This window comes from Medicago sativa, chromosome 4 (assembly GCF_051527215.1).
Source record: "Medicago sativa cultivar Bolivia chromosome 4, Bolivia_mono, whole genome shotgun sequence".
Lineage (NCBI taxonomy): Eukaryota > Viridiplantae > Streptophyta > Magnoliopsida > Fabales > Fabaceae > Medicago > Medicago sativa.
Genome location: NC_140752.1, coordinates 97,343,990 through 97,366,369, shown reverse-complemented (window position 1 = coordinate 97,366,369; position 22,380 = coordinate 97,343,990). Strand labels below are relative to the sequence as shown.

The 22,380-nt window shown below is 33.2% G+C and overlaps 4 protein-coding genes across 6 annotated transcripts; 1 reads left to right on the top strand and 3 right to left on the bottom strand.

Moving 5' to 3' along the window:
- Positions 1–56: 56 nt before the first annotated feature.
- LOC146934351 (3-oxoacyl-[acyl-carrier-protein] synthase I, chloroplastic-like) lies at positions 57–3,877 on the bottom strand. 2 transcript variants are annotated; one of them, XM_085706227.1, is made up of 8 exons: positions 3,642–3,877; positions 2,307–2,665; positions 1,681–2,112; positions 1,259–1,432; positions 877–990; positions 674–775; positions 363–429; positions 57–273 (listed from the first exon to the last, which is right to left on the bottom strand). In XM_085706227.1, the coding sequence occupies exons 1-8, from the start codon at positions 3,646–3,648 to the stop codon at positions 206–208; spliced, it is 1,323 nt and encodes a 440-aa protein (XP_085562353.1). In that variant the 5' UTR covers positions 3,649–3,877; the 3' UTR covers positions 57–205. The 2 variants fall into 2 exon arrangements, with proteins under 2 accessions (XP_085562353.1, XP_085562352.1); XM_085706226.1 differs by lacking the exon at positions 3,642–3,877 and having other exon boundaries at positions 2,307–2,858.
- A 1,465-nt stretch (positions 3,878–5,342) lies between these two features.
- On the top strand, positions 5,343–6,327 carry LOC146934350 (uncharacterized). The gene has a single exon (XM_085707905.1). It carries the CDS (start codon positions 5,377–5,379, stop codon positions 6,325–6,327), a length of 951 nt encoding a protein of 316 aa, XP_085564031.1. The 5' UTR covers positions 5,343–5,376.
- A 1,618-nt stretch (positions 6,328–7,945) lies between these two features.
- On the bottom strand, positions 7,946–11,955 carry LOC146934349 (3-oxoacyl-[acyl-carrier-protein] synthase I, chloroplastic-like). 2 transcript variants are annotated; one of them, XM_085706225.1, is made up of 8 exons: positions 11,524–11,955; positions 10,283–10,779; positions 9,657–10,088; positions 9,226–9,399; positions 8,846–8,959; positions 8,643–8,744; positions 8,293–8,359; positions 7,946–8,204 (listed from the first exon to the last, which is right to left on the bottom strand). In XM_085706225.1, exons 2-8 carry the CDS (start codon positions 10,697–10,699, stop codon positions 8,137–8,139), a joined length of 1,374 nt encoding a protein of 457 aa, XP_085562351.1. In that variant the 5' UTR covers positions 10,700–10,779; positions 11,524–11,955; the 3' UTR covers positions 7,946–8,136. The 2 variants fall into 2 exon arrangements, with proteins under 2 accessions (XP_085562351.1, XP_085562350.1); XM_085706224.1 differs by lacking the exon at positions 11,524–11,955 and having other exon boundaries at positions 10,283–10,953.
- A 3,817-nt stretch (positions 11,956–15,772) lies between these two features.
- LOC146934348 (3-oxoacyl-[acyl-carrier-protein] synthase I, chloroplastic-like) lies at positions 15,773–18,973 on the bottom strand. The gene is made up of 7 exons (XM_085706223.1): positions 17,998–18,973; positions 17,372–17,803; positions 16,941–17,114; positions 16,561–16,674; positions 16,367–16,468; positions 16,011–16,077; positions 15,773–15,923 (listed from the first exon to the last, which is right to left on the bottom strand). Exons 1-7 carry the CDS (start codon positions 18,529–18,531, stop codon positions 15,856–15,858), a joined length of 1,491 nt encoding a protein of 496 aa, XP_085562349.1. The 5' UTR covers positions 18,532–18,973; the 3' UTR covers positions 15,773–15,855.
- Positions 18,974–22,380: the final 3,407 nt, after the last annotated feature.

Genomic DNA, 22,380 nt, shown 5'->3' with positions numbered 1-22,380 from the left:
GGCCTGTCACAGAAAACACACCCCACCCCATCCTTAACTCGTCTTAAAAGACCACATTAAGAAAAAAGAGATTCTTAAAAACTATTAATTCTTAAAAAATAACATGTTTCTAATTGCTTACATAATCCATATGAAATAGTGTCCCAAAATATCTAGTAAATGTGAAAAAATGCAAATACAAAATCAACTTGAACTTGAACTCCACTTAGGGCGTGAATGGGGCGAAGACAACTACTGAATTGTGTCCACCAAACCCAAATGAATTTGAGATAGCTGCAGAAAGCAAAACAAAGATTAGAAACGTACAATTTCTTTTCTTTCTAAACTCTTTGTCAATATTCAAACCAAGGTAACCTACATACCAACATTAACTTCATGCTTCTTTTTAAGATTAGGGACAGTGTCAATTGTAACATCCTCCTCCAAGTTCTGTCGAAAAAAGGTTGTATGAGAGTCAAATAGATTAAACATATTTGGTATTTGTTTAGATTTGCTTATTTGAACTTATTGCGAGACTATTTTCAACTTATTTCCATAAACTCTTGAGTATAACTTACGAAAACAACTTAAAACTCATAAAAATAGTTTGATTTTATCTTTCTGTTTTAAAAATAACTTATACATAAACGCTTGATTAAGTTGTAATTAATTAGTTTCATGATCAAGACAGTACATCTTGGTTAATGGTTGGATGCAACCATCCAGATGTTATTGCTTTGATAGTTGCTATAGCTTCCAAACCACCAGCAGCACCAAGACAATGACCAATCATTGACTGAAAAAAGAAAGAAACTATATTAATAAGCTTCAAGATCCATAAAAGGATGTTGTTGGGGTTTTGATATATTTATTTTTAAAAGTAAAGAAGCTTTATACCTTAGTTCCGTTCATTTTCAATTCTGATGTGTCCTTAAAAACCTTTTTGATTGCATAAACCTCAGCCAAGTCACCAGCTACCGTGGATGTGGCATGAGCATTCACATAGTTCACCTTTATAGTTTAGAAATTAACCAATTAGGATTTATCAACTTTACTTGAATAGGACATATTTGAATCCGATTAAGTACATGTTTGAAATAACAGTGAGTTTGAAGCAATCGCAATCACAGTGACACTGATTTCATTTCATTGAAGATCCAAAATGCAGTTTTTGCCAAAATATCACGTTACACCGTGATTCTGTCCAACTCACCGCAATCTAAACATGTACTAAGATTAAAAAAAAAAATTCCGATATTAATGTTTACTTGTTTGTTACCTCTTCAGGGGAAACCCCAGCATTTTCTAAACTCTTGTTTATGCAAGATGAAACACCAAGTCCATCAGACCTTGGATCAGTCATATGATGAGCATCACATGTTATGGCACCACCCAAATATTCAGCAATTATTTTTGCTCCCCTCTTTGTTGCACTCTCTAAGCTCTCCATTATCTTATCTCATTGATATAAAATCAAGTTCACAGTGTTTGAATTGCATCAGGTGAACATAGTTTATTTGAAAGAAAAATGAATAAAATGAGGCTATGAGCAGTTGGTAAACAAATTAATTGTTGATATTATATTCACATGCATAACAAATCATGGGTGCTGAGTAGTTAAAATTCAACTTTACTATTTACTAACTACTCATTTTAGATGAATCAAATATCTGAAACAAGATGGTAAGTTTAAAATTCTACCAGTACACCAGAGCCTTCACCAAGGACAAAGCCATCGCGATGTTTGTCCCATGGTCTTGACGCTCTCTGAGGCTCTTCATTCCTTTGAGACAAAGCCCTGCAAGCAATGAATCCTCCAACACCCATAGGTATAATTAAAGCTTCGGAACCACCAACCACCATAATATCTACTTCACCCCTTCTAATGTGATTAGAAGCAGCACAAAAGCAGTAATTTGCTGTTGCACAAGCAGTAGAAATGGAATAATTTGGTCCCATTAGACCAGTTTCTATAGCCAATAAAGCAGAACCCATATTAGAAATGCTGTAGGGAATAAAAAATGGATTAATTTTCCTATGTCCCTTGTCGATGTAAGCAGAAACAGCATCGCTAATAGTGGCTAAACCACCCATTCCTGATCCAACTAGAACTCCTATTCTTGTTTTGTCCATCTGTTAGAACAACAACAATTTCGGTTCAATAGAATAAAGATACGAAAAACTCAATCAACTTATCCCTGATTGCAGTTCCTTTCTATTATTTCCAACTTAAGATTTAATGTATACAACATGTTCTTAAATACTAATCGTAATTAGTAACTATGAGTCATACTCATTGGTACCTTCAAAAAATATTTTTGACTTACATTGTTAAGGACTTCATTTCCAAGATTAGCATCTTCAAGGGCCCTCTTGCCTGCAACTAAACAATATTTCAAGAAATCATCGAGGCGCCGATCATTCTTGCCATCAATGTAACCTTTTGAAGAGAAATCGCGTATCTGACCACCAAAACGGACGGGGAAGCTTGAGGCATCAAACCTATCTATTAGGCTTATCCCACTTTCTCCCTCTAGAAGCTTGTTGTAAAATGTATCTATGTCACTTCCAAAGACTGACACAAGACCCATTCCTGTTATTACTACTCTCTTTTTTGGATCTTTCTCTCTTTTAGGAGCTGCAACAGTTGGAGAAGCCATGGCCTTGATTGTTTTGCATTTCCTGGCTGCAATACAAGTGGGGACATAGTTTATTTGCATGCATGCAGCTGAAGGCATTTGCATTCTTTGGGCCAATCTAAGTCCTTCATACTGAACCTTAAATATCCCATTGTTCTCTGAGACTTTGTCTGGGAGCAATGCTCCTAATGGACATATACCAGCAATTCTGGTGCATGTCATGTTGGTTCTCTCTCTCTCTCTCTCTCTCTCTCTCTCTCTCTCTCTCTCTCTCTCTCTCTCTCAAAAAGGAACGATTTGATGCTATTTTTTAAAGCAAGGGGTCGAGCATTTCTTTGTCATTTTAAAGAAATGATTAACTGTCCTCGTGAGCGTAACTGATGAAGTAGTTTTGCATCAAAAACAAGATAAGTATTTGTATCGTCTCCACAGGGATTAGTACGACATCACGGATATTTCAACATCAAATATCATTCTAAGTAAAAAGGGTGATTGTTTGTTTGAATTTACAACTATGTTAACTAAATGCAAAAAGTAAAAGATGAGATTAATAAGGATTGAAACTTGTTAGGAGTAGCGTTTCTTAACCAAGCGTCACACATAAACTAATGATCCATACGAATTCTAGCTTTATAAACAACATTATCACAATCAATTCTAAACTATCCTTCGTGTCCAAAGCGATATAATTAATTCTAAGGTATCGTTTAAACATTCGTGTCCAAATCCCTTAAACGATAACAAAGTCGATCGAATAACCTAATCGACCGTGTCCAGCCTGATTAAGTATCCGAAAGCATTTAACTCTTGATTATGGTGATTATCACAAGATTAACAAACTTGTCAAGAATGATATAACCTAAGATATATTGCTACTCTAGCTCTAGATTCAAGAGTTTGTGTCCAAATCATCTTGAATCTCATTGAAAGCATTAACACAAGAATAACAACAATATTGAATATAAATTGCTAGAATCATATTTTGCAAGATCAAAAGATTACATATTAGCAAGAATCAAGTACCTCTCATCCCAACAAAGAGTGTTTAGCTACACATCATCATGGAAGCCTTGCAAGGATGGATTGAAAAGGAAGGATTCATTACACTTGTGATGTCTCAACAAAGGAGTAAGCATCCAACTTCCAAAATCACTCTCACTTCATATGATCTACCCTATTTTCTCTCTAAGATATTACAATGAAAACTAAGAGAAAAGCTATAAAAAACTAACTAAGTTACTAAGACTAATATGAACTATATATATCTCTAATGAAATTCTAATAATATATAATATATCAAGCCCAAAATATCTAAATAATATCTAACATAATATCTAATGGAATAGTAAATATCTAAAATAATATCTAACATAATATCTAAATAATATCTAACATAATATCTAATGGAATAGTAAATATCTAAAAGAGAGGTAAACTTTTATTTTAAAGGGCTGAGTTTTTCACCTACGCTAATAGCGACATATACGCTATTAGCGAAGTAGGTCGGCCTAAATGGTGGCCAATGAGATTCTGCCACGTTGCTCCTTTTGCCCTGCTTCGCCCAAATCACGCTAATAGCGTGATTTTCTGGAGCTTTTACGCTAATAGCGTAATATACGCGAATAGCGTATTTCTTCAAACCCAGCTTCTACTTCGCTCCAGGTACGCTAATGGCGTACCTCTCTGGACCAATTTCGCTAATAGCGTGGAACACGCTAATAGCGAATTCTTCAAAACCAGCTTTTGCTAATTTGCACTTTTTCATGATTTTTGGTCTTTGCTCAGTGTCTTGGGGTAAATTTCTGCATAAAAGGATAGAGTAAGATATATAAAGCGTAATAAGGCATTTAACGCTAATTTCTCGGCTTTTCCTTCAATAACTTGCAAAACAAGTAACAAAAAGTGCTTAAAATATAACACGAAATTAACACTTTTTAGCACTTATCAGTAGCTCAGTTGGTAAGGACAATATATTATATATGCAAGGTCTGAGGTTCAAACCTCCACCACAAAAAAAAAAAAAGCAGTGTTTAAGGGCCTGTTTGAAATAGTTTTTGTTTTCAGTTTTTGAAATATACAAGTCATCTTCTTACAATGGTTATCCTTTTACATGTTTTAGTTTTTTAGTCCCCAAAACTAAAAAATTCAAAACAGTTTCCAAAACTGTAATTGCAATGCTATATCTCTAGAAAAATAACATCAAGAATTCTTCAAGAATAAAGAGCAGTCAATCACAATGCACTATTTGCCATAATTCAAGGTGGTGTGACTGAAAAATAGGAAGTGAACAAATCAAAAAATGCAATTAAAACTTGCCAACTGTGTCTTGAAAAATTCTTGATGCTATTTTTCTAGAGAAATAACATTTTCCTTTTAAAAATAGTTTAGCAAACAAGTTTTTAATTTTCAAGTTTTTAAAAACTAAAAGAGTGTTTTTGGGAAGTGTTTCAAACAGGTTAATTTTTATTTTTTTTAAAAAATGTTTGACTATTTTGTTTCTTCTAAACAAAGTTGTGGAATAAACAAGAGATGTACATGGCTTGGTCCAAGACTTTGGGGTATGCTATGTATGCACACCTATGTATAAGTTGGACCAGAGGTGTATGGTGAATAATAATACATTCTTTTTGGTGTATTCTAAAATTCAAATATGCATTTTATGATGGACCATTCTAAACTGTGTTGTCCATTTTGAAGGTAGATTGCGTTGTGCAGTCCGTAAGAAAGCAAATATAGAAAGTAGGTGAATTGGAGGTAGATGGCGTACATACAAGTTCTTGTATTTTTCATCTTGATGATGCTATATGCTAGTGGAATAACACCTCTAATAAGCAGTGATCTATTGTGTGTTCTTTGTGGGGAACATAATGAGACAATTTCACACCTTTTTATGGAATGTCATTGGTCAAAGCGGATATGGTTTGCTTCCTCTTTAGGGGTGGTATTTGATTCGAATGAGTCCAGGTATGTTCCTTTTCATAAGTGGTTAGAGAAAAATATTATTGATGTCGATGAAGATATTATAGTCCGTGTTCTGGCCTTGTGTTATGAGATATGGTGTGTTAGAAATAAGAAATGTTTTGAGGGGACCGATGTTGATGTGACTGCCACTATTCAAAAGGCACAAAGATCTATTGTGAATTTTAAGAGTGCTGGTACGGTGTTGGTGGAGACACTGAGTGGAGGTCCAATGTTGCCAATATTTGATGTTCATTGGACACCTCCGTTTAGTGGTTTCTATAAGCTTAATGTTGACGCAGCAGGTCCGATAGAGGGTGATAAGTGGGGTATTGGTGTTGTGGTGAGAGATAATGAAGGTGTTGTCGTTGATGCTAGTTGTTGGCAAGTCTGTTCATTAGCAGATTCATGGGTTGCAGAAGCTTTAGCTATGCGGAAAGGTTTGGAATTTGCAAAAGACATGTCTTTTCTGAATCTTATAGCAGAATCAGATGCTTCTAATGTGGTTTTAGCGTTGAATGCTCACCAACAATCTTCCAACTATGTTGGCTCTATTATTCGAGATTGTATTAGTTTTAAGGGTAGTTTTCGTAGTTTAAATTTTTTGCATGTTAGACGTGAAGTCAACCAAGCTGCTCATTATTTAGCTAAATATGCTCTTAAGAATTTAGATTGCATATGGGTCGAAGAAACTCCGCCTTGTATTTCTGCAGTCTTGGCATTTGATTTATTGCCAAACTTTCGTTATTGAAATTGTCTTTAACGTCAAAAAATAAAATAAAATAGTGGAATAACTCCTCTATTAAAAAAACCTCTGGACATAATACATGTCACCTACATCGGCTATTCAAATCCAAACCGATTCAAAATAAAACCGCAAACTGATCCAAAAAAACCCAAAACCGCAAAAGATCGAATATTTTTGGATGCGTTTGGATGTTGTTTTAAAAAAATCGCTATGATCGGATCGGATTTCGGATCACTTTCTCAACACCGAACCAAACCAACCGAACCGCAAAAGTAAATATTAATACTTATTATTAGTATTATATATTGCATTATTATGTTTCTTGTTGGTTTTTAATCATATATATTGCACTAATTTAATCTATATATTATTACTTCATATGTTTAAAATATAATCGATAATTTTCATACTGTAATTTTAATTTTTAATATATTTTGCATCAAACCTATTATTTTATCGTGTTTGTGTAATGCTAATATTAATAAAAAAAATTATATTCTTCAACAAAAAGTATAATATATATTGCATTTTGGATCCAAAAACCGATCCAAATTAAACTGCATATATTTGGATCGGATCGGTTCGGATTTTTTTTAGAATAGTCATCCAAACCAAACCGAACCGCATGTGATGTTTATTTTGGATCGGATGCAGCTGCATGAAAGAAAATAATAGGAATAGTGTGCTTATTGCAATAAGGATAGAATGGTGAAAGTGAAAGAAAGAGGTATTGCATCTTCCTTTTCGCAAGCACATTTTTCACATAGATTATATACACAACTTACCACTTGCCTTGGAGTGACGAGAAGGATAGGGAGTGGTACTTACTTAGGGCTCCCTTCCATGTTCAGACGAAGTAAGAAAGCTGTTTTTAACTATCTCAAAGACCATATATGGAAAAAGTGTCAATATAAGATTCATATCTTCTGTTGCAAAAGAGTACATCATTCCTCCTACAACGAAACTATCAATCATTGGGTTGGCTCGAACCAGTCTACACAAGATTTATAAACTTCAAAATTCTTAGCGAAATTTGTTATTATTTAAACAATCAATAGAGGTGATTGTTTAGTTCGAAACTATAGATGATGTTTGTGTCATATAGAGAAATCATAAGGAAAGTTTATGTAATTTTCTAGTAGTATGATGTCGTTGGTCACTTAAGATCTTGTTTTTAAAACGGATTTAAGTTTTGTTTGGAAGTTCGGAGCGAGGTGAGGATTTTAAAGATAAAAGAAAGAATAAATTGAAAAAGAAGAGTAAATAGTCCCCTCATCTCATAGATTTTGTTTTTCATGCAAAATTCAAATGCACTAGACAAGAATTTTGGAGGATTTGTTTTTTCCGGGATAATGGTTAGAGGTTCCTCGTATGTACGGAGGTTTTGTTTGGGTTTCACCGTTTCTAGGTGTTCCGCATATATACGGCACCTTTGTATTTCTCTTTTGGTCCAAGTTTTTTGTGTTCCTTACACATTCTTGACGTAATATATTTTGCCGATTCAAAAAAAAAAAAAAAAGAATTTTGGAGGATTTTGAATAAATTTTCAAGTTCATTACTTCTCTTTATCTGTTGGAAATTCATCATTTCGCTTTATAAAAGTTTCAAAATGAAAGATATATTCCTCATAAAATAAGCATTTCATTTCACTCTCTCAATAAAAGTGAGGGATTCCAATATGTCTTGAAAACTATTACTTAAAAAGTAACAAGTTTCAATTGCTTACATAATCCATACGAACTAGTGTCCCCAAGTCACTAACTAGATCTAGTAATGTAACAAATACAAAATCAACTTGAGCTTGAAATACAATTAGGGTGTGAATGGGGCAAAGACCACTACCGAATTATGTCCACCAAACCCAAATGAATTTGAGATAGCTGCAGAAAGAAAAATAAATATTAGAAACATACAACTTTTTTCCTTCAAAATTTTTACCAATGTTCACACCAAAGGCAACCTACATACCAACATTAACTTCATGCTTCTTTTTAACATTAGGGACAGTGTCAATTGTAACATCCTCCTCCAAGTTCTGTGGAAAAAAGTAGAAAAAAAATTATTAAGATTGTATGAGAGTGAAATGGATGAAACATATTTTAGGTTTGTTTGAATTTGCGTTTTTGGATTTATTTACGAACATAAGTAGTTGTGAGATTATTTTAAACTGACTTTCATAAGGTCTAGATAATAGCTTATAAAAACACCTTAGAGCTTATATAAAAGAAAGTTTAATTTAATCTTATCTTTCTTTTTAAATATATCTTATACTTAAATTCTTGATTAAGTTGTTATTAATTTGGTGGTCAAGGCAATACATCTTGGTTAATGGTTGGATGTAACCAGCCAGTTGTTATTGCTTTGATAGTTGCTATAGCTTCCAAACCACCAGCAGCACCAATACAATGACCAATCATTGACTGAAAAAAGAAAGAAACTATATTAATAAGCTTCACGATCCATAAAAGGATGTTGTTGGGGTTTTGATATATTTATTTTTAAAAGTAAAGAAGCTTTATACCTTAGTTCCGTTCATTTTCAATTCTGATGCATCCTTGAAAACCTGTTTGATTGCATAAACCTCAGCCAAGTCACCAGCTACCGTGGATGTGGCATGAGCATTCACATAGTTCACCTTTACAGTTTAGAAATTAACCAATTAGGATTCATCAACTTTACTTGAATATGACATATTTGAATCCGATTAAGTACATGTTTGAAATAACAGTGAGTTTGAAGCAATCGCAATCACCGTGACACTGATTTCATTTCATTGAAGATCCAAAATGCAGTTTTTGCCAAAATATCACGGTACACCGTGATTCTGTCCAACTCACCGCAATCTAAACATGTACTAAGATGAATTTTTTTTCCCGATGTTAATGATTACTTGTTTGTTACCTCTTCAGGGGAAACCCCAGCATTTTCTAAACTCTTGTTTATGCAAGATGAAACACCAAGTCCATCAGACCTTGGATCAGTCATATGATGAGCATCACATGTTATGGCACCACCCAAATATTCAGCAATTATTTTTGCTCCCCTCTTTGTTGCACTCTCTAAGCTCTCCATTATCTTATCTCAATAATATAGAATCATGTTCACAGTGTTTGAATTGCATCAGGTGAACATAATTTATTTGAAAGAAAAATGAACAAAATGAATAATATGAGGCTATGAGCAGTTGGTAAACAAATTAATTGTTGATATTATATTCACATGCATAACAAATCATGGGTGCTGAGTAGTTAAAATTCAACTTTACTATTTACTAACTACTCATTTTAGATGAATAAAATTTCTGAAACAAGATGGTAAGTTTAAAATTCTACCAGTACACCAGAGCCTTCACCAAGGACAAAGCCATCACGATGTTTGTCCCATGGTCTTGACGCCCTTCGAGGCTCTTCATTCCTTTGAGACAAAGCCCTGCAAGCAACGAATGCTCCAACACCAGAAGGTATAAGTGAAGCTTCGGAACCACCAACCACCATAATATCTACTTCACCCCTTCTAATGTGATTAGAAGCAGCATAAAAGCAGTAATTTGCTGTTGCACAAGCAGTAGAAATGGAATAATTTGGTCCCATTAGGCCAGTTTCTATAGCCAATAAAGCAGAACCCATATTAGGAATGGTGTAGGGAAAAAAAAATGGAGAAATTTTCCTATGTCCCTTTTCGATGTAAGCAGAAACAGCATCGCTAATAGTGGCTAAACCACCCATTCCTGATCCAACTAGAACTCCTATTCTTGTTTTGTCCATCTGTTAGAACAACAACAATTTCGGTTCAAAAGAATAAAGATACGAAAAACTCAGTCAACTTACCCCTGATTGCAGTTCCTTTCTGTTATTTCCAGCTTAAGATTTAATGTATACAACATGTTCTTAAATACTAATCGTAATTAGTAACTATGAGTCATACTCATTGGTACCTTCAAAAAATAATTTTGACTTACATTGTTAAGGACTTCATTTCCAAGATTAGCATTTTCAAGTGCCTTCTTTCCTGCAACTAAACAATATTTCAAGCAATCATCGAGGCGCCGATCATTCTTGCCATCAATGTAACCTTTTGAAGAGAAATCGCGTATCTGACCACCAAAACGGGCAGGAAAGCTTGAGGTATCAAATCTATCTATTAGGGTTATTCCACTTTCTCCCTCTAGAAGCTTGTTGTAAAATGTATCTATGTCACTTCCAAATACTGACACAAGACCCATTCCTGTTATTACTACTCTCTTTTTTGGATCTTTCTCTCTTTTAGGAGCTGCAACAGTTGGAGAAGCCATGGCCTTGATTGTTTTGCATTTCCTGGCTGCAATACAAGTGGGGACGTAGTTTTTTTGCATGCATGCAGCTGAAGGCATTTGCATTCTTTGGGACAATATAAGTCCTTCATACTGAACCTTAAATATCCCATTGTTCTCTGAGATTTTGTCTGTGAGCAATGCTCCTAATGGACATATACCAGCAGTTCTAATGAATGTCATGTTGGTTCTCTCTCTCTCTCTCAAAAAGGAAGGATTTGATGCTATTTTTTAAAGCAAGGGGTCGAGCATTTCTTTTTCATTTTTAAAAAAAAAAAAAAAATGTTTGACTATTTTTTTTCTTCTCAACAAGTCTTGGAATAAACTTATATAGCATGGTCCAAGACTTTGAGGTATGCTATGAACTCTTATAAATAAGATGTTGGACCAAAGGTGTATGGTGAATAATAAGACCTTTATTGAGTATTCTAAAATTTAGATATGCATCTTATGATGGACCATTCTAAATTGTGTTCATTCAATTATGGACCCAGGCTTGAGGAAGTAGGTGAATTGGAAGTAGATGGCGTACATACAAGTTCTTGTATTTTTCATCTTGATGCTATATGCTAGTGGAATAACTCCTCTCTCTATTAAAAACCTCTGGGCATAATACATGCTTTAACACCTCCTTTAATTAAAAGTTAAAACTCAATTTTCGCTAATTCAATTATTCAGGCATATTATTCACAATTCACAATTCAAGTGTACAGTGACACCAAATAAGAATCTAATAACAACAAAGTCTAATATATCCGTTGAGGTTTTAGTAAGAAGCTTAAAATCATCAATTTGACAAAAATAACATGTCTAATTTTATGCATTTCCACAAAATCCGGAAATAAATAATTAAATCTCTTAAAATTTAATTTAGAGAAAATGAAACTCACCAAAAAGAAGGAAAGGATGTGAAATGGTCGCAATCACGTTTCCCGGCACGGAGGAGACGATTCCTGACGCGGTGGAGGTTAGTCCCGGCACGGTGGTCGCCGGTGAAAATGTTCGGATCAAGAAATAAGTTTAGGGATTTTGTTGCGGACATCACAAGGAAAAAGATGGTGCGTTTAGTTTTTCAGATGGTGGTTCATGGTGGCCGGAAAGTAAGAGAGAAGGTGGTGGTTGGGGTTTTTGAAACTTCACCGATATAGAAATAATAGGGTTTTAAAAGGAAGGAGAGAGGAGTTCAATGGTGGTGGTAGTGTTGTCATACGACGTCGGACGGTGGAGTAATGGTGGCTGGAAGTTTTTGGTGGTGGTGGTGATTGGGAAGAGAAGAAGAAGCGTAGCTATTGGTGGAAAACAAAAACACGTGGTGTGTGTTTAATCATTAAAAAATATTACACAATAAAATAAAATGGAATTGAAAGTAAAGAAATAATAATAATAATAATAATAATAATAATAATACTCCCTCCGGTCCTATTTACAACAAACAATTTACTTTTTAGATATATTAAATAATTTATGTATTTGGTTTAGGTTCTTGACTAGATACTAGATACATACATTATTCAATGTATCTAAAAGGTCAATTTTTTCTTGTAAATAGGACCGGAGGGAGTAATAAACTAGCATCCAGACAGACACTCCCGTCTGTCCATCTTTTCTATTACGCTAACGTATGTATATACTTAACTATATTACTTTGTATAAATCATTATATAGTATTTCATACTCAAATATAATTTATTTCTTGTATAAATCATTATATAGTATTTCATACTCAAATATAATTTATTTCACACCATGTAAAAATAATATATAAAGCTTATAACATACTCCCTCCGGTCACATTTATAAGCAAAAATTAACTTTTTAAGTTCATTGAATAATTATTGTATCTGGTCACATTTATAGACCAGATACATTAGTCATTTAATGAACCTAAAAAGTTACATTTTGCTTATATATGTGATCGGATGAAGTGCAAAATAAAAACATGATAAATAGAGTTCTGTGAAACTTTGGCTATCCCAAGACTTATAATAATAATATGAAACTAAACCCCTAAGGCATAAACACCATTGGAAATGGTTAGTTTGATTTAATACTTACATACATTTAATTTATAGGCTAAATTTTCCCCCTTAACTTTCAAAAACTTGCAATTTTGGCCCCCTAAGTATGAAAACTACAATTTTGGCCCCATAAGTTTTAGCCCCATTGCAAATTTAGTCCTTTTTGCCAATTTTGACCGGTCAACGCCTACGTGGCACGCCACGTGTGTAATTATTTAATTAAAAAATTTTAAAAAAAAACCATATAATCATTTTTTTAATTAAATAAATGAAAAATGAAATAAAAAAATTAAAAAAAAATCAGAAAAAAAGAATTTAAAAAAACCAATTTTTTTTTTTGTACTTTGCTTCATCTTCTCTCCTACTCCTCTTATTCATCTTCATCAAAATCTTCAAATATTTATCAAAAAACAACAACATCACGTTTTTTTCTTCTTCTTAGTTCATTCCAAACACATAACCACAATCATCAAACACCATTTCTCTTTCAAATCCATCAACAACAACACAAAAATTCAAATTCGTCCATAAACATCATAGATCAAGTGATTCGAGCCAAGAACAACACACACCCTAGCTGTTTCATTTCGAATCACAAAGAGCAACAAACAACTTAAGGCTTTGGCTCACATACCACAAAAACAGATCGAATTCAACACAACAAGTGAAGATTCGTCATTCAACACAAACCATTTCCAGAACCTTTATCCAACAATAACAACAATACAACTTCATTCATACAAAGATCCAATCAATCACAACCGGATTTCGAGCTTCAAAGCATATTATCAGCGGCCAATTCGCGTTTTGGACCAAGGGAAAAAGCAAGAGCGAACAAAAACTTGAAGAAAGAAGAAGGAGGTGAAGAGAGTTCCTGATGAAAAAAAAAAAGTGAAGAAAGAAGAAGAAGGAGTTGCCTTAGATTTGTTCGTGAACAAAAAAGAATTAAAAAAAACCAATTTTTTTTTGTACTTTGCTTCATCTTCTCTCCTACTCCTCTTATTCATCTTCATCAACATCTTCAAATATTTTTTAATTCTTTTTTTTTGTGATTTTTTTATTTTTTATTTCATTTTTCATTTATATAATAAAAAAAATGATTATATGGTTTTTTTTAATTTTTTAATTAAATAATTACACGTGGCGTGCCACGTAGGCGTTGACCGGTCAAAATTGGCAAAAAGGACTAAATTTGCAATGGGGCTAAAACTTAGGGGGGCAAAATTGTAGTTTTCATACTTAGGAGGCCAAAATTGCAAGTTTTTAAAAGTTAAGGGGGGAAAAGTGCACTTTAGCCTAATTTATATCAAGAATATCAATATATTAATTACATCAATCACCGCTTAGAATTGTGATGGTACTCTTTTCAATACATGTCTATCATGAACGAAATTCACTTCGATTGCAAATAAAATTAACAACCAATAAACTTAAAAAGATTAGCACCATATTCAGACTTTTGAAGGGGTTTGTCCTCTTTCTCGTACTTCACTTCATTTCTTCTTTTTTATAAGCTACTTCATTTCTTTTAATTTATGCTTGTTCTTGTTTTCCCACTACATGCACTTAAATTAAAACAAGGCCGCCACCACCACATTAAGAGGATAAACACAATGTCACTCTATTTGATTTGGAATGAACAAATGACATATCAATCCTTCCATCTTCCACCTTACACCCAAGTAAATTTACATTGATAGATACATGATTATTATTGTTGCAATTGGACACAATATACATTTACTTTTAGAATTAAAGTATTAAAATATTTGTAAAATAAAAATGATTGAGACAAAAAGTGGTAGCATTTAAACCTTAAAAAGCAAGAACAATCATAAGAGTATAGGTGAAAAAGTAATTGCTCATAATATTATAGTTTAGGTTAGATACTTCTACATTTTGTTGTGTGTTGATACTGACAAAATATAAAAGATATAAGTATAAGTATGACAAAGTCATCGTGATGTTTGTCCCAAGGTCTTGGATGTTTGTTCCATCAACAACCTTAACCCAAGAGGGAAGTGTGTTTCATTGTTTTGTTTTTTGAAGAAGCTAAATTAACCCACTCAAATTGGTACAGAAAGAATTGAACCTGAGATCTTGAGGATGAGCACAATCCTAGGTCACAAACCAATATCATCAGGCCAACCCAAGTGGGTTGGAGTGTGTCATTATTTAAACAATCAATGGAGGTGATTGTTCAATTTGAAACCATAGAGAATGTTTGTGTCATTTAAAGAAATCATAAGGAAAGTTAATGTAATTTACTCATAGTATAAAGTCGTTGTTCAGTGAGGAGAAGGTTTTAAGGATAAAGGAATGAGTAAAGGGAAAGAGAAGAGTATGTAGTCCTCTCACCTCACAATAGATTTGTTTTGATGGGAAATTCAAATGACTAGACAAGAATTTTGGAGGATTTTGAATAAATTTTTAAGTTCATTACTTCTCTTTATTGGTAGGAAATTCATTAGCTTCTTTTTATAAAAGCTTCAAAATGAAAGATATATATTACTCATGTAACCAAAAAAAAGATATATATTACTCAAAAAAAGTGAGGGATTCCCATATGTCTTAAAAACTATTACTTAAAAAGTAACAAGTTTTAATTGCTTACATAATCCATACGAACTAGAGTCCCGAAATCACTAACTACAGTTAAAACTCTATAAATTAATAATGTCAGGACCGGAGAAATTTATTAATTTAGAGAGTTATTAATTTATCGATAAATTAATAATTATTAATTTAAAGAGTTTTTAAGTAATTATACTGTACATACCAAACAAAAAGGCAAATTAGTCTATGCCTCTTAGAATTACGTTGCAGCGAACCTTGAGACTCAACGTAAATTAGTAACTACTATGTTCATATGCATTGGAAATCAATAATGACTTTTGAAGTACAGTAAATGTAAACAAGAGGAACAAATGTGTTCAATGTATTCTTAATATATATTTTTTTTCAGTTTCTATGAATTATTAATTTATGATTTTCTTGGGACCGAAAATTATAAAGGAATCTCCCGAAAAATTATTATCTTATTATTTTATCGAGTTTTTCAATTTTTTACATTGGCCCAAGTCGGGACCGGACAAATTTATTATTTTAGAGAGTTTATTAATTTACCGAATATTAAATTAAAGAGTTTCTACTGTAGATCAAGTAATTTAACAAATACAAAATCAACTTGAGCTTGAATTACAATTAGGGTGTGAATGGGGCAAAGACCACTACCGAATTATGTCCACCAAACCCAAATGAATTTGAGATAGCTGCAGAAAGAAAAATAAATATTAGAAACATACAACTTTTTTCCTTCTAAACTTTTACCAGTGTTCACACCAAGGCAATCTACATACCAACATTAACTTCATGCTTCTTTTTAAAATTAGGGACAGTGTCAATTGTAACATCCTCCTCCAAGTTCTGTGGAAAAAGGTAGAAAAAAATATTAAGATTGTACGAGAGTGAAATAGATGAAACATATGTTGGGTTTGTTTGAATTTGCGTTTTTGGATTTATTTACGAACATAAGTAGTTGTGAATAAGGTCTAGATAATATCTTATAAAAAACAACTTAGAGCTTATATAAAAAAAGTTTAATTTAATCTTATCTTTCGTTTTAAATATATCTTATACTTATTTTTTTTGAACAAAAATATATCTTATACTTAAATGCTTGATTAAGTTGTTAATTTAGCGGTCAAGACAATACATCTTCGTTAATGGTTGGATGTAACCAGCCAGTTGTTATTGCTTTGATGGTTGTTATAGCTTCCAAAGCACCAGCAGCACCAATACAATGACCAATCATTGACTGAAAAAAAGAATAAACTATAATAATAAGCTTCAAGATCAATAAGATGTTGTTGGGATTCTGAAATATTTTGAAGTAAATAAATTTCTAACCTTAGTCCCGTTCATTTTCAATTCTGATGTGTCCTTAAAAACTTGTTTGATTGCATTAACCTCAGCCAAGTCACCAGCTACCGTGGATGTGGCATGAGCATTCACATAGTTCACCTTTACAGTTTAGAAATTAACCAATTAGGATTCATCAACTTTACTTGAATATGACATATTTGAATCCGATTAAGTACATGTTTGAAATAACAGTGAGTTTGAAGCAATCGCAATCACAGTGACACTGATTTCATTTCATTGAAGATCCAAAATGCAGTTTTTGCCAAAATATCACGTTACACCGTGATTCTGTCCAACTCACCGCAATCTAAACATGTACTAAGATGAATTTTTTTTCCTGATGTTAATGATTACTTCTTTGTTACCTCTTCAGGAGAAACCCCAGCATCTTCTAAACCCTTGTTTATGCAAGATGATACTCCTAGTCCATCAGATCTAGGATCAGTCATGTGATGAGCATCACATGTTATGGCACCACCCAAATATTCAGCAATTATTTTTGCTCCCCTCTTTGTTGCACTCTCTAAGCTCTCCATTATCTTATCTCAATGATATAGAATCATGTTCACAGTGTTTGAATTGCATCAGGTGAACATAATTTATTTGAAAGAAAAATGAATAAAATGAATAAAATGAGGCTATGAGCAGTTGGTAAACAAATTAATTGTTGATATTATATTCACATGCATAACAAATCATGGGTGCTGAGTAGTTAAAATTCAACTTTACCATTTACTAACTACTCATTTTAGATGAATCAAATATCTGAAACAAGATGGTAAGTTTAAAATTCTACCAGTACACCAGAGCCTTCACCAAGGACAAAGCCATCACGATGTTTGTCCCATGGTCTTGACGCTCTCTGAGGCTCTTCATTCCTTTGAGACAAAGCCCTGCAAGCAATGAATCCTCCAACACCCATAGGTATAATTGAAGCTTCGGAACCACCAACCACCATAATATCTACTTCACCCCTTCTAATGTGATTAGAAGCAGCACAAAAGCAGTAATTTGCTGTTGCACAAGCAGTAGAAATGGAATAATTTGGTCCCATTAGACCAGTTTCTATAGCCAATAAAGCAGAACCCATATTAGAAATGCTGTAGGGAATAAAAAATGGATTAATTTTCCTATGTCCCTTGTCGATGTAAGCAGAAACAGCATCGCTAATAGTGGCTAAACCACCCATTCCTGATCCAACTAGAACTCCTATTCTGGTTTTGTCCATCTGTTAGAACAACAACAATTTCGGTTCAATAGAATAAAGATACGAAAAACTCAATCAACTTATCCCTGATTGCAGTTCCTTTCTATTATTTCCAACTTAAGATTTAATGTATACAACATGTTCTTAAATACTAATCGTAATTAGTAACTATGAGTCATACTCATTGGTACCTTCAAAAAATATTTTTGACTTACATTGTTAAGGACTTCATTTCCAAGATTAGCATCTTCAAGGGCCCTCTTGCCTGCAACTAAACAATATTTCAAGAAATCATCGAGGCGCCGATCATTCTTGCCATCAATGTAACCTTTTGAAGAGAAATCGCGTATCTGACCACCAAAACGGACGGGGAAGCTTGAGGCATCAAACCTATCTATTAGGCTTATCCCACTTTCTCCCTCTAGAAGCTTGTTGTAAAATGTATCTATGTCACTTCCAAAGACTGACACAAGACCCATTCCTGTTATTACTACTCTCTTTTTTGGATCTTTCTCTCTTTTAGGAGCTGCAACAGTTGGAGAAGCCATGGCCTTGATTGTTTTGCATTTCCTGGCTGCAATACAAGTGGGGACGTAGTTTTTTTGCATGCATGCAGCTGAAGGCATTTGCATTCTTTGGGACAATATAAGTCCTTCATACTGAACCTTAAATATCCCATTGTTCTCTGAGATTTTGTCTGTGAGCAATGCTCCTAATGGACATATACCAGCAGTTCTAATGAATGTCATGTTGGTTCTCTCTCTCTCTCTCAAAAAGGAAGGATTTGATGCTATTTTTTAAAGCAAGGGGTCGAGCATTTCTTTTTCATTTTTAAAAAAAAATAAAAGAATGTTTGACTATTTTTTTTCTTCTCAACAAGTCTTGGAATAAACGTATGTAGCATGGTCCAAGACTTTGAGGTATGCTATGAACTCTTATAAATAAGATGTTGGACCAAAGGTGTATGGTGAATAATAAGACCTTTATTTTGTATTCTAAAATTTAGATATGCATCTTATGATGGACCATTCTAAATTGCGTTCATTCAATTATGGACCCAGGCTTGAGGAAGTAGGTGAATTGGAGGTAGATGTCGTACATACAAGTTCTTGTATTTTTCATCTTGATGCTATATGCTAGTGGAATAACTCCTCTATTAAAAACCTATGGGCATAATACATGTTGTAACACCTTCTTTAATTAACTTAAATTAATTAAAGAAAAAAAAAATTTGATGAATTTTTGTAAAAATTTTGGTATGACCTATTTTAAAAAATCAGTCTTTGTATGAAGCCAAAGTTGTACCTGATAGCAGTTTTAATTTTTTCATAATAAAGATTATAAAATCATCACAATGGACTTAAAAACAATTGCTAGATGAGAATATGAGGATTTCATGCTTTTGAGATTTACTACTCATTATGTACAAAATAAATAATCATCAAGTAAATTTTGTTATTTTAATTTTCAAAAGATTTATAAATGATAAGGGAGGTATTACGTAATGATACATGCACAATTTTCAAATCCAAATAGAAACGAAAGTCCTCAAAATACAGTACATACAAATACAAATACAAATTAACAAGCGACTACAAATACTCTATCAATTTAGTGATAACATGCAAAATACACTGTCTAAATAGTTTGTTTTCCATTTATTTTAGCGTCAATTATTGTATTTTGCATGACTACTGATTATATTTTGATACCCTAGCTACCGTAATTTCGAGATAGTTAGAGTTCATCTTTGCTCCATTTTCCATTCCCCCTTATTTTCCACAGAAGTTTAATTTCAGTTTGGCTTTATTATTCCATTTAGATTTACGCTAGCCACCGTACAATCTTCAGCTACTGCATATTTCAGAAACCCTATTTTTCTAGAGATTTTTGAATTGGAGTTTGCTTGAATCATTTCTTTCCAATTCACGTTGTTCCAATTTGTTTCTTTTAGATTCAATACTGTTGCGTCTCTTTATTTTATTATAATTTCAATTCATGTTAGAAGTATATCTTATGCATTCATGTTAGTGTTTTTTTTTTTTTTTGAGAATTCATATTAGTGTTATGCGGTTCAATATTTCAATTCATATTTTAATTTGAATTCTTATGCATTCATGTTAGTGTTTTTTTTTTTTTGAGAATTCATATTAGTGTTATGCGGTTCAATATTTCAATTCATATTTTAATTTGAATTTAAAACCTCTTTATTATTATTACTGCTACCACTTGCTGTTTGCGGCTGCTAGACCTGCCATGCGATTCAATATTATTGTGTTTATTGTTGCTTCTATGCGATTCAATTCATGTTGCTGCTAATTCCTCTACTGCCGTAGCTTTTCTTTTCATTTAAAGTGTCCATCATTAACAGGTTTGGTCTTTTTTATTTATTTATCAATATGACTTCATCAAAAATAGGTTTAGAATATTATTTTATCATGTCTGAGTAGTTTATTTGAGTCCAGAATACGAGTATCGTCAAACCAATTATACTCTAATAAATTGTATGTTATATAATTGAAACGAGAAGTATATTTTTAGTTCGAAAATTTTGTTTTTCTAACTGAAAGCTTTGCTACGAAAATAGGAATATAGAGATATTGTTTACACGTCGAAAGAGCGGCAACGATATTGGACACTAGAAAATTCGGAAATTAATTTTTAAACACATCGAAAGCGCTTTTTAAATCAATTTAGAAAATTTATATTTTAAAAAAGAGATTTTAGAATTATAACCGTGCACGCGAAAGCTGGCGGTTTTAAGTTTAAAATCTGGTAACGGGCGTGCGAAAGACGACGGTACCTTTAAATTGATTTTCTACTAAAAATTACTTTTTTTTTCCAAGTAAGAATTAATTATTTTTCAAAAACAGGACTTCGAAGTTGTAATTCGTACCACGCGAAAGCGGGCAATTACAAGATTCGACTTCTGGACCCGCGTGCGTTAGAGTAAGCGGTTTCTTTAATTTAATTATTTCCCGCAAAGAAAATTATCTTGTTTTAATATAAAAGTACAGTTTTGTGAGTATCAACGGTCGACGAGAACTACATTCCGGTCTCTTGTTATTATTATTAAATTAAATTCAGTACCGCAAATTTCAAACTATTTTACGCGCAAAAACATGTGGTGTGTGTTTAATCTTTCAAAAACATTTCACAATAAAATAAAAGGGAATTGAAAGTAAACAACAGCAACCAAGCCTCACTAAGTGCGGTCGGCTACATGGATCAAATTACGCCATAGTGTTCTATCATAACCCAAATTTGGATCCAACTCATTGACCTCTAAATCCTTTCTAATGGTTTCTCTAATAGTTTTCCTATGTCTTCCTCTACCTCTTTTAACTTGACTCTTCTTCATTTGATCCACTCTTCTTACGACGACATCTACGGGTCTTCTCTCTACATGCCAAAACCATCTAAGCCTATTTTCTACCAACTTTTCTATTATATGTGCTACCCCCACTCTCTCTCTCTCTCTCTCTCTCTCTCTCTCTCTCTCTCTCTCTCTCTCTCTCTCTCTCTCTCTCTCTCTCTCTAATGGTGTCATTCCTAATCCTATCATGTCTAGTCTTACCACTCATCCAGTGCGACATCCTCATCTCTGCTACACTTACTTGATTCTCGTGTTGACTCTTAACCGCCCAACACTCTGTATCATACAACATCGTCGGTCTGACTGCTGTCTGATAGAAATTTCCTTTCAACTTAAGTGGTACTTTCTTATCGCACAAAACACCTAATGCTCTTCTCCATTTCAACCACCCAGCTTGAATACGATGGCTTACATCTGCTTCTATTTCTTCGTCATTTTTACTATGGACCCAAGATATTTAAACCGTGTAACTTGGAGTATGATATGATCTTCAACTTTCACCTCCAAGGTAGACCTACTTTTCCTTTTGCTGAAGTTACATTACATATACTATGTCTTGCTTCTACTCAAGCGGAAACCATACGCTTATAAGACATGCCACCTGCATCAACAAGCAACTGCATGAAAGAACATCATAGGAATAATGTACTTTATTTCAATAATTTAATCTGAAATGAAATCTTTCATGTGTGATTTTTAGAGTGAAGGGTGATTTCTCACAATTCGAAAAGAGAGAAAAACACATGCGTAGAAGAGTAAGAGATTACACTTTATCTTCTTTATCTCTTTTTATAAGATTCATATCCTCTGCTGCAAAAGAGTACATGATTCCTCCTGCAACGAAACTATCAATGGCGGGAGATTATTTAGGGTTTTGATTCCAATTTTGATTTTTATTATTTCTTATCTTTTGTTTCTTAGAACTATCAAATGGGTTGACTCAACCCAATCTGCTACTCTGTTCTGGCTTGAAGAACCTGACTACATAAATGTACCAAATTGACCACCCGCTTCTTTTCTTCAAAGAGATCTAAATTAGTATAAGGGTAAATTACATTCATCTTCCTTAATATTTGTTTGAATGTCACTAACACCCTCTCTATTTTCACATAAACATTGAACTCCCCTATTACTAACTATGTGTAGATGCCGTTAAGAAAAATTGAATTCTCATAGCACCACAAACTAAGAAGGCATATCACATAAGAATGACTTTTGTATG